The 12,043-nt window shown below is 53.4% G+C and overlaps 1 protein-coding gene across 2 annotated transcripts in view; it reads left to right on the top strand.

The window, feature by feature from the left end:
• The first annotated feature begins 1,282 nt into the window (after positions 1 to 1,282).
• PITRM1 (pitrilysin metallopeptidase 1) overlaps positions 1,283 to 12,043 on the top strand; it is a 43,326-nt gene continuing 32,565 nt past the window's right edge. Inside the window, exons 1-7 of one of the 2 annotated variants that reach the window (XM_060659398.3) lie at positions 1,283 to 1,412; positions 3,948 to 4,047; positions 6,489 to 6,595; positions 6,932 to 7,083; positions 7,599 to 7,713; positions 7,789 to 7,885; positions 9,087 to 9,247. In XM_060659398.3, the coding sequence (XP_060515381.3) occupies positions 1,360 to 1,412; positions 3,948 to 4,047; positions 6,489 to 6,595; positions 6,932 to 7,083; positions 7,599 to 7,713; positions 7,789 to 7,885; positions 9,087 to 9,247 (785 nt within the window). In that variant the 5' untranslated portion in view covers positions 1,283 to 1,359. The remainder of the gene's footprint in view (positions 1,413 to 3,947; positions 4,048 to 6,488; positions 6,596 to 6,931; positions 7,084 to 7,598; positions 7,714 to 7,788; positions 7,886 to 9,086; positions 9,248 to 12,043) is intronic. The other variant, XM_060659399.3, reaches the window with a different exon arrangement.

The raw sequence follows: 12,043 nt of genomic DNA, 5'->3' as shown, positions 1-12,043 counted from the left end.
TCATCCCAAAGGCCTTCCACCCCCACAGCCACAGTGCGCAGATCCGCATGATCTGCACTCCTGTTCCAGAAGGGCCCGTGGGTACTTTGGACCCTTAGAAGTGTAGAGTCTTGGGGCGTCTGGGTGGCTCAGTCAGGTGAGGGTCAGACTCTTGATTCCAGCTCAGGTCGTGATCCCACCAGAGTTGTGGGATCGAGTCCCGTGTGAGGCTCTGCGCTGACAGCATGGAGCCTGCTGGGGATTTTCTCTGTCTCCCTCTCCCCCGCTTGCTCTATCTCTTTCTAAAATAATTTAAAAAAAATAAAATAAATAAGTGCGGAGTCCTCCCGGACACGAAATGCAGGTAGGGAAAGCGGTGAGTCTAAGCACCCTTGCAGGCGCTTTGTTGGGGGGGGGGGGGGGGGGGGACGGTGGTCCTGGGGTTCCCTGGGGACATCCTGTACCAGACCAGTCTTGAGGACGATGATGTCATGGTACCCCGGCCCTGGAAATCTTCTTGCGCAGGCCTCGGGCCCTTTCCACAAAGCCAGGTAGCAAGGGTTAAGGCGCCTGGAGGCCCTACTCTCACTTAACTGCTCCAGTTAGACCTGTGAGCGCCCACAGCGCAGGCGCACAACCTTCTCCAGGAGACGACGCCCACACGGAGGCGTGAGGAACCGGCCTCTCACCCGGCCAGCGTGAGCCCGCCCCTCCCCTGCAAGGCCCGCCCCTCGACTTTGCAGTGTACGCCCGCCCCTCCTGGCCCAGCCCCAGCCCCAGCCCCAGCCCCTCCCGTGCAAGGCCCGCCCCTCAACAGTACAGTCCCCTCCCCTTCGTAGCGCAGTCCCCTCCTGTTCCACGCAGTCTCCGCCCCTCGACACCATTGTCCCCGCTCGTCCCCCTCAAGCCCCGCCCCTCCCCGGCATAGTCCCCTCCTCTCCCGGCCCAGCCCCCGCCCCCCCCCGGAACGGTTCCCCGCTCCTCCCGGCCCAGCCCCCGCCCCTCCCCGGCACAGTCCCCGCCCCCTACCCTGCACGCTCCTCCTCAAGTCCCGGACTCCGCGCCCAGCGGCCGCCCTCCCTCCCGCGGGACTCCACCCCTCTCCCGCCCAGGACTCCTCACGCGGGCCCCGCCCCCGCCGCGCTCCGACGCTCCGACGCCCGCGACGTTCCGCCCCCTACCGCCTTGGCCCACTCCGTGCCCACCGCCCTCGAGTCCCGCCCCGCCGCATCAGGAGCCCGCCCCTTTCCTCGGCAGCCTATTGGAGAGAACGTCGCCGTGCCCGTTGACCAATGGCAGTCGCGGCGGGTGCGTCTCGCCCCCGCGCCCTGCGTCGGGATAAATCAAGCTGCGTCCGGCCCCGTGTGCTAGTCACAAGCCATGTGGCGCGGCGGCGTGCGGACGCGCAGCTTGCTGGAGCGGCTGAGGGGCGGGTGAGAGCAGGCGGGTGGGAGAGAGGGAGGAAGGGGCGGTCCCGACAGCGGGGAGACTCCGGGAGGCTCTGTGGTGTCGTCCGGACCCTGAAGGGCCTCACCACCGCTCCCTGCTCTGGGAGCCCGGGCCCCGACCGAGACCCTTCCCCTTGGGGAGCCTTGACCCCAGGGCCTATCGTCAGGGAGCCCGACCCGAAACCCTTCGTCCGGGAAGCCCGGACCCGGAGACCCTTCACCTGGGGAGCCCGGAGCCCGACCCTGAGGCCCATCGCCCGGGGAGCCGGGAGCCCGGGAGGCCTTTCTCCCGGGGAACCCGGAGACCGACCCTGAGACCCCACTCTCGGGGAGCCCGGACCCGGAGACCTTTCTCCCGGGGAACCCGGAGACCGACCCTGAGACCCCACTCTCGGGGAGCCCGGACCCGGAGACCTTTCTCCCGGGGAGCCCGGAGCCCTACTCTGAGGCCCATAGCCCCGGGATCCCGAAGCCCGACCCAGGAGTCTTGCAGAGCCTGGATGAGGGACGGCACAGGCATCCTCCCATCGCTTCTCCCTAGCAAAGGAAAGAGGTTCCTGTCCAGTTGCCAGGGTTGGGACCTGCAGCCTGAAGTCTGGGCAAAGCGGGTCCTGGCCCAAGGAGGCCTTACCCCTGGGACCTTGGGCGATCCCAGAGTGGGTGGCCCTGTGTGCGGTTGTCGGGGCTTTTGAAGTGAAAATGGGCATTGATGTGGATTTTAATAGGCGTGATTAAAGTAATTGGAGGCTTGCGGTTCTCATTAACCTGGCTGCCCCCATGTCACCAGTTCTTGTGGGCAGGGAGTCCTCGAGACACCTGAGGCTTCCACACGGAGTTCTTATTTAAGCTGCGGTGTTCTTTTTTTTTTTTTCTTTTTAATTTTTTTTAACGTTTATTTGCTATTGAGAGACACAGTGTGAGCAGGGGAGGGTCAGAGAGAGAGGGAGACACGGAATCCGAAGCAGGCTCCAGGCTCCGAGCTGTCAGCACAGAGCCCGACGCGGGGCTCGAACTCACGAACCCGTGAGACCATGACCTGAGCCGAAGTCAGATGCTTAATTAACCGCTTGAGTCACCCAGGTGCCCCTGAGCTGCGGTGTTCTTAATACAGCTGTAGCTTCCAGAAATGGACTCGGTTCATGGAGAAAAGATCCACTCCAACCTTGAGTGATGGTGGTGCGCCAGGAGGGTGTAGATGAGATCCCTGCTGATTCGCAGAACCCTGTGTGAAGGGTGGTGCGGTTTAGAAGCATGGGGGTGTCCTGGTGCCTCGTGTGAGTATGGCGGCAGGGGCCTCACATGAGTCGCCGGTGACCAGAGAGTACCGAGGTGCTGGGCTGCTTCTGCGTGCCCGGCGCCAGCATTTGCTCTTTGTGGCTGTGCTCTTGATGGTAAAGAACACCTGCAAATCCTCTTCTGTGATCGTGGAATTGGCTGAGTCAGGAAGGTGACGGCTCATCTTGGTGGTGTTGCCTGATGGCGACCGACTCAGCGTTGTTGTTGTTGTTTTCCTTTTCTGCGCATATCTCAAAGGAAATAACTTGTGTCAGACAATGCTAACGTAGAAAACTCTATAAAGCAAGCATACGGTGCGGTCGTGTCACCGTTACCCAGATCGCCTCCAAACGACTGACTCTCCCGCCCTCTTAGGTGCGATTGCTCTCTGGTCTGTTCCTGCTCCTCTTGATACGTCTACGTGTGTATGTGCATATACAAAATTAAGTTCCAGTCACACAGTAGCTACATGGCAGCCGCTGTTTTGTTTCACCCCCACCCCCTCCCCTCTGGCCACCATCAGTTCTTGGTTTTTTTTTTTTTTCCAAGTGCGTTATTTTGAAAGATTATTTATTTATTTTGAGACAGCAGGGGAGGGGCGGGGAGAGGGAGAGGGAGAGTCCCGAGCAGGCTGTGCGCAGTCAGCGAAGAGCCCGACCATCCCACCAACGTGAGACCATGACCTGAGCGCACATCAAGTCACATGCTCAACCGACGGAACCACCCAGGCGCCCCAGTGATTCTCACTTAAATGATGCCAAATGTTATTCCAGGATTGTTACCATTTGCACACCTAATTGCAGTGTAGGAGCTCCCCGTGAAGCGAGCCTTCTTGCTTTTTACCAGTTCAGTAGATGTGTAATAGGAGTTTGAGGCCACATCGTGTACCTACATGGGAAATGTCGTGTCATGTGAGAATGGTTTTTGGTGCAGGTGAGGGAAATTGGTATCGTAATCATGTTACAGTTACTTACGAGTGTTGACGTATAAAAGGCTTGCAACATGCATTTATTAGCTTGATATAGTGAAGCTTCAGCTGAGTTGAGACAAAGGTCTTCAAACTGAAACAACTTTACTAAAAACTGCAGAAGTGCGTTTTCTGAGATGTTTGGAAAATGTAAGGCTTACTTTTTCTTTGAAATGTCTTTGTCCGTACAAATGCCCTCATGATGTTGCAGAATTACGTTAGCCACACAGCGTCCTGCAGAAGCGTCTAACCTCGATTGCTTTCCTTCCACGGGGCAGTGCCAGCCTGGGAGCCCGGAGGAGGAGGGGCACCGCAGCCTGTGAGCGCGCCTTGCAGCACGAGGTGGGGGAGCGGATCCACGGCTTCACCGTCAGCCAGGTGCGCGGGCCCGCCTTGCTGCGCCACCCACACACCCTTGAAGTCTCTGTCCCAGGCCCTGGCTCGCCCGAATCACAGTGGGCTCGACCAAGTGGAGTTTGCCAGCGAAGGGATTTCCCGATGCTTCGATAAGTGCAGTTCCCCGGCCCTTCCCTGATCCCAACCCCTCCAACCCAATGCCTCTTTAGGTTTTAGAAAGTGAGTCCAGCCCATTGATGTTTCTGCACCCAGACACCTGACTGTTCTCTGCGCTGAGTGAAGACGGCTCACATCTGTCCCACGTGTACGTGGGGCTGCGTGTTCCTAGCACGAGTTTGTTCCGCACTTACGCAAAAACTTTGGTTTCGAGCCATTGGGGTTTCAGAATTATAGAAGATGGATTGTGGTCCTGCATTTATTTAATTTTGTGTTCACATTCGTTTTTTTTTTTTCTTTTACACAGTGATCGAAAACTATGTATTTCACATCATTGACTGGCCGTCGGCCTCATGCTGTGGGTAGCACTTAGCGCAGGGAAGGGCGGGCAGCTCGCAGCCCAGGGGGACACAGGTGCAGCTGTGATACAAGGAGAACTGGCTGGGCATCCTGGTGGGAGTGCGGGAGCAAAAGGATGGGGGGCGGGAGGGGGCAGGTTCCGGGAGAAGGGAGCGGTGTGTAAGGACAGCTGCCTCCCCGTAGGCTGGACACGCAGGGACAGCAGTTCCCCGCAGGGCTCGGGAACGGGCAGTGGTGCAGCTTGGGTGAGGGGCTCCTGACGCGGGCGAGGGAGGGCCTTCGTGCGGTCCAAGTAGTTACTGTTCCTGAGGACCTCATTCAGAGTTCTTTCCTCTATTTTTCAAGTTTTATAGAGATTTATGATAAAATATGATCCTTGTTTGAGAAGCAGTCACCATGAAAGCTGTTAGGGGGCAGACAGTTCACATAGTGACTGATTGTAAACACATTGATCATCTCTTACAAAGTAAGATATAAATAATTTAATGGTTGTAAGCTCAGCAGGTAGTACAGGCCTCTTTAAGCAACGTCATTTGCGTGGGCGGTCCCCAGAACACACTCAGGACACCCGGGTTCTAATCTCTGTCCTGCTGGCAGCTTGCTGTAAGCACAGACAGCCCCTGGAAAGTGGGGGTGATAAACAGTGTGGTTGTCATAGTGATGCTCTATTGTGATTGGGGGGGAGGAGCCCCCGGCACGGTGGGGACGATACAGCCGTTTCTGAAGTGCCTTTGTGCAGGCTTTCGTAGATAGGAGACTACCATCTTGGGGGTGAGGTTGCGTTTGTGTTTTTTCCCTTAAAATTTTTTAATGTTTTATTTATTTGAGAGAGAGAGAGAGAGAGACAGTGTGAGCGGGGGAGGGGTAGAGAGAGAGGGAGACAGAATCCGAAGCAGGCTCTGAGCTGTCGGCACACAGCCCCGACGCGGGGCTCGAACTCATGGACCGCAAGATCATGACTTGAGCCGAAGTCAAAGTTGGATGCTTAACTGACTGAGACACCCAGGAGCTCCAAAATACGCGCAAGTTTAAAAAGGAAGAGCCTGTTTTTAGCCTGTCAGGGGAGGAGGCAGGCATGGTCTGGTCTTCTAGAACTGCAGATGCTTGGAGGGAAAATTATCTAGAAGTGTTTTACGTAAGAACTTATTCTTTTGTTATTATTAAAAAAATGGTTATCCATTTTGAGAGAGAGAGAGAGAGAGAGAGAGAGAGAGAATCCCAAGGAGGCTCCATGCTGTCATTGCAGAGCCTGACATGGGGCTTCATCTCGTGAACCTGTGAGATCATGACCTGAGCCAAGATCAAGAGTCAGTTGCTTAACCAACTGAGCCACCCACCCGGGTGTCCCAGGATGCGTTTGTTTTTATCGGAGGTGATTTGGACCCTCCTGGACCCTCCCGCTAGGAGCAGGTAACTGGTCCTTAGAACTCTGTGAACCAGACACAGCAAAGTTCTGTCCCAGGCCAAGGGCGCTCCAGCACTGAGCTCCCAGCAGGGCCATTGTGCGCTTTCCCGAGCTGGTGTGTGTAAAAGGAAGCCACACAGTGGGCATTGCCAGTGGGAGTAGGACTCCTCCAGGGCGGCCTGGTGTGATGGATGGAGTTGGACTACCGCTCTATGGCCACAGCGCTGTGCCTCAATGTTTTCGTCTGTAGATGGGGCTGAAGATCCCTCTCTCACAGGATGACCCGTAAACTCTTGGGAAAATGTCTCTCAAACAGTAAGCGTTCAGAAAGAAGAGATGCATAGGATTGTCAGCCCTTGGCTTGTTCATAAGGTTTAGGGTCTGAACGAGGTGGTTTCTGATGTGCCCCCAGCCCCACCGTGCCAGCCTCCTGGTGCTGCCTGATTAAAGGCAGTCAGGCCAGGCCCCGCAGCGCAGTGAACGTCACTGCCCTGAGCGCTTTTCCATCTGAGTCTAGCTGTTTGCGTATTTATTCATTCAGGTAACGGACATCCCTGAACTGTCCCTGACCGCGGTGAAGCTTAGCCATGACAGCACAGGAGCCAAATACTTGCACTTGGCCCGGGAAGACACAAACAACTTGTTCAGGTGTGTGGTGCATCTTGGGAGCACGTTCTCGAGCGTCTCCACCGAGAACGTCTGCCCTCCGTTACGTGGTTAAAGGTCCCGGTTCACGAATGTTTTAGTTTTGTTGGCTGCATCCTGAAAACATGGGGAGAAGGTGAGTGGATTTGTGTCTAGAGCCACAGCTCGTGCAAGTTTGCAGCCTGAATTAGCGATTTCGTACGCTGTGGTCGAGACTGTTTTCGCGAAGGGTTACGATGTTACGGTGACCAGATCTGGTGGCCGCGGGTGTCCCAGGCTTGGAAAGTGTGCCGTGCCACCCGCCTGACCTTGCCGCCTGCCGTCTGGTCTTTGCCGCAGCGTGCAGTTCCGCACCACCCCCCTGGACAGCACCGGCGTCCCGCACGTCCTGGAGCACACGGTCCTGTGCGGCTCTCAGAAGTACCCGTGCAGAGACCCCTTCTTCAAGATGCTGAATAGGTCCCTGTCCACTTTCATGAACGCCTTCACAGGTCAGCTGGCGTCTGGGACCGGGGCCGCGCTGGGCCTGGCTGCCGCACCCACCGGGATCCTCGCTGGCGAGAGGGGAGCCGGCAGCTGTGGACCGGCACGGATTTGCCATTCCCTAGCCTGCTGGAAGTTTAGTCTTCCAGGAAAGCCGCATGGGGGTCGGTTTATACAAACTGGAGTCTTCGGGGAGGGGCAGCTGAGAGGTTTCTGGGAAGTTTGCTACAAAATTTGACATCTGTAGCGTCACATTAATGCCCTGGTGGCGGGGCTTGGAAACAGGGCAGCCAATAGACTGATGGTGTGCAGGGAAGTGCGCTGAGGGCTGCGGCGAACGCGCATGGCATCAGCTCTCTGTGGATGAGGTCGTCTTTCTAGGCGCGTGAGGTGTGGCCTCTGCGCCCTGGGCAGTGAGGGGTCCCTGTTGGCGGGGGGCGGGGTGGGGGTGGGGGGGGGAGGCTGCAAGTGGCCAATGCTCCGGGCATCTGGCGAGTTTTAAAATCTTTTCATTTGTACCCAGCTAGCGATTATACTCTGTACCCGTTCTCCACACAAAATCCCAAGGACTTCCAGAATCTCCTGTCTGTGTACTTGGATGCAACCTTTTTTCCCTGCTTGCGGGAACTAGATTTCTGGTGAGTGAGGACAGATGGATTTGGACTTCAGTGTTAAGAGTCCCTGTCACTGTGTAATCATTGATTGTTATTTAGGCAGGAAGGATGGCGACTGGAACATGAGAATCCGAGGGACCCCCAGACACCCCTGACCTTCAAAGGAGTCGTCTTTAATGAGATGAAGGGAGCATTTGTGAGTTTTTTCCTTTTGTAAAATTGTGTAGAAATGATATTTCCGTCTAAAATATCGGAACATAAAAGGGTCTGGGGGAGAGTCGACGTTCTCTCATGTCATTTAATGTGCTTACGGCGCGGGCCCTGTTGAACTAGCCAGGGGACTGTGCAGTGAGCACCGCCCATAAGACGAGATGGCCAAGCTCCCGATTTTCTAGGACCCGGTGTTCCAGACCAGCAGCTCCCCCACTGCGGTCTCGGGCCCTGGCATCTGGTCTGCGGGAGTCTGGGAGATAAAAGTGCGCGCGGCAGTGCTAGGACATGGCCATTTTTGCTCGTTCTTGCCCAAGTGCAGTTCCCGAGCCTGTGTTACGTGTTGTGTGATAGCATTTATCGGATCTGGAAGCAGATAGGAAAATCCAGCAGTCTCCTGTTAAGCCAGACATTAAGAAGATTTATTTGCAGAATGTGCAGAAACAGTGCTATTCTTCTCAGTGATATTTCTGTTTTGTTAAAAAATGTTTGCTAACGTGTAGTGATGGGTTAAGATCATGAGTGAACAGGTAACTTTTTTAAGAGGTCTCAGCTTTAATTTGTAACAGAAAGACTATGTGTACACACACTCCTGTGTAATCAGGAAACCCACCTCATGGAAAGCTCTTTGGGGGCCTCCCTGAGTTTTAGGATATGAGGCTCTGGAGACCAGGTGGCGTGAGAGCCTCTCTCCGGGCCCCGTCCTCACAGCCTTCCAGCACTTTGGAGTTCTGCCCTGACGCGGGCTGCTTTCCTGCCCCGTGCTGCTTCCTTAGCCATTAATACTTGGTTCGGGCCCCGTGCCTTCCAGCACCTTCTGGAAATTCAAGTTAGAGTGACAGCCTTTGCTCCGGAAGCCCATGGACCACCCCCCTGCAGCTCGCGGCAGGGACTCTTGAGCACTGTTGTGCACACCGCTGCCCGGGGCTCCGCTGTGCACTTGCTGTGGGCCATGCACACTGCATAGTGAGTTTTCTTTTCTGAGACACGTCATCCCTGGGTCCTGTGCAGAAACCCTGGGTGGACTTTGCTAGACAGTGTCTGCACCCACGGCCTTGTTTCCGTCGTCACAGTTTGGATCACAAGGTGTTACAGGTGTATCGCCCAGAGGGTTAGTAATTTGCTATGTTGTAATGTAACAGTGTGCGTTATTTCACACTTCTGTGTATAATTTTTTTCATTTGAAGACAGATAACGAGAGGATATTCTCGCAGCACCTTCAGAACCGACTCCTGCCTGACCACACGTACTCGGTCATCTCCGGGGGCCATCCGTTGTGCATCCCAGACCTCACGTGGGAGCAGCTTAAACAGTTCCACGCCACCCATTATCACCCTAGTAATGCTAGGTAATGTTTCAGTTTTAAAGCTGAGTTAATGGTGGGTTGATTCCGAGTTGTTTGCATACAGTAAATGACACGGCTTCTCTCACGTGTGGCCAAGAACTGTTTGCTCAAGAACTCTGTAAGGTTAGATGATTCTCAATGGATTGCCCCTCTCGCGTACGTGGACGCTCATTCTGAAAGTCTGTGGCGAGAACTTTTTATTGTTATCTTTTTTTAAAGTTTTGTGTTTTTTTAATTTTTGGGAAAGAGAGCGTGAAAGCAGGGGAGGGGCAGAGAGAGAGGGAGACTCCCAAGCAGGCTCCGTGCTGTCAGTGCAGACCCCGACGCGGGGCTCAGTCCCACCAACCGTGAGATCATGGCCTGAGCTGAAATCAGACGCTTTAACCGACTGAGCCACCCAGGGGTCCTGGTGGTTTACTTTTAATAGTGAAGTTTGTGTCCCTGGAGCACAAGGATGTGCCCTGCTGAAGTACCGAATCCACATTAGCTGATGCTTGCCTGAAAGCACCGAGTACTTCCTTCCGGATTTTCAGGTGGTCGCCAGAATGGTCGTCCGGCCCAGACGAGGCCCGTGTATTTTGTACAGCTGGTTTTCTCCGTGTAGACACATCTGGCGGGTTGGTGTTGTGGGATCCTGTGAATATTCTGTTCCTTGTCTGTGTGTTTATTTACTTATGGACTGACCCATGTTTATTGCCTGGAGCACTTCCTTTCGTAGAGTTGGCAAAGTTTTCCGAAGAACTCTCTAATTTCTTTTACGTTTAGCAGCTGGACCTCGTGAGGAGGCACTTCCCTCCTCAGTAGGGGCCACCGGGTCACCCTGAAGTACAGTCTGAGGGCAAGGGCGGGTGCCTGCTGCTTCCTCAGCTGTTCTAGGGGGAGATGGTGACGTAGCTCCTCCAGGGATGACGGAAGACGCTTTGTTTTTATAAATGTTGGCCTGTTTTGTTGTAATACCACGATGACCTCATAGAAATATTTTTGTATATGTGTATAGTTGAGATTATATAATCAAATGAGATCTGTTGTCTTTTTTTTTTCCCCTTTTGCTCAAATTGTTTCAACTGTGGCCCGAGGAAAGTCATTTAATTGTCTTCTCTTTCTTACGGCTTCTTTGGTCTTCAGTACTAGCTTCTGTCCCCCTGCCCTGATCCAGGCGCATCCTGCTCCAGATCTGTGGTCAGTTCTTCGTGTAAGGAGCCCTGTGGCTGCATGGAGGCAGCCATGGTCTTTAGGGCCCGGGGTCTCCATGGACGCCAAGGATGCTGCTGCTTACTGGTTGTCACTCTGGAAACCACGAGTGGAGAGTTCCAAAGGATCTTTCAGATATTAGTTCTCAAAATCTGATTTATTCATCTCATTGGGATATAGCTGACAGATGGCATTGCATTAGGTTTAGGTGTGCAGCAAGGTGGTTTGGGTCACGCGGGTCACACGCAGTCCACTGTGGTGACCTATGCTCACCATGCTGTCCTTTATATCCCGGGGACTCACTCGCCTTACAACTGCAACTTTGGACCCCTTTGACCCGTTTCGCCCACCCCCTCCTTCTGGCAGCCACCACTCTGATTTCCGTATCCGTGAATCTTCGCTCGGAGAACAATGTACTAAAAAAAAAACAAAAAAAAAACCAGATCAACTCTGTCTTTGTGCCCTTTGCCCCCTGGATGAATGTGCTGTCTTAAAAACATGTAATCTGGAATTTGTAGGCTTGGTCTAAACTTTGTGAACTTCTTCAGTTGTCAGCGTGACGGAGGACTGCATTCCTGTAGCTAAGGCCGTGAAACGTTTCAGCGTGCAACTTACTTCGTTGTTGGAACACCTTTATATAGTATGTTTAAAATAAACTTTTGGCAGGTTTTCATTTAACTACATCTTTCTGCATAATTTATGTTGTGTTTGAGCCATCTATTTTATAACAAGATCAAAAGCCTGTATTTGGTCTTTGTAGTTATAAAGTAAGTGAAAAAAATGTGTTTTTATACAGACTTCATCTCAGTAGGGGACACATTCGTCATTAGCCGCTCTCGGTGCATAACTTCCATTTTTACATTTCACTTTAGTTCTACTCTGGTCAGCGTCTCGTTGTAGGAGTTTCAGGCAGTTCCACACATCAGTCGGTGCCCATCGGGGCTCCTGTCGCCCCTTTCACGCCCAGCCACCTCCCCTCTGGCTACCGTCTGTTCCTTTTCTGCCGTTAAGACTTGTTCTGGTTTGGGGGTGCCTGGGGGGCTCAGTCAGTTAAGTGCCGGACTCTTGATTTTGGCTCAGGTCGTGATCTTGTGGTTTGTGCATTCGAGCCCCACGTTGGGCTCTTTGCTGACTGTGTGAGGTCTGTTTGGGATTCTCTCTCTTTCTCTCTGCCCCTTCCCTGCTCACATGCAAGCGAGCTCACCCTTTCCCTCTCCCTCTCTCAAAAGAAACTTAAAACTAAAAAAAATTAAATAAAGACCGTTGTTTTGGTTTGTCTCCTTTTTTTTTTTCCCCCTTTGTTCATTTGTTTTCTTTCTTAAGTTCTACAAATGAATGAAGTCACATGGTGTTTGTCTTTCTCTGACTGGAGTATTTTCCTTCGCATTATTTTCTCTAGCTCCATCCGTGTCGTTGCAAATGGCGAAATGTCATTCTTTCTTATCGTTCCATTCTGTGTATATGTGTGTATTAATATGCACACTGCGTTTTCCTTATCCATCTGTCGGTGGACACTTTGGGACTTCCATAAATAATTATGCTGCAATAAACACAGGGCTACCTACCTATATCCCTTTGAATCTGTTTTTGTATCTTGGAGGAAATAAT

Source organism: Panthera onca, chromosome B4 (assembly GCF_046562875.1).
Source record: "Panthera onca isolate mPanOnc1 chromosome B4, mPanOnc1 haplotype 2, whole genome shotgun sequence".
NCBI lineage: Eukaryota > Metazoa > Chordata > Mammalia > Carnivora > Felidae > Panthera > Panthera onca.
The sequence above is the reverse complement of the archived record's forward strand: the minus strand, read 5'-3'. Positions and strand labels throughout refer to the sequence as shown.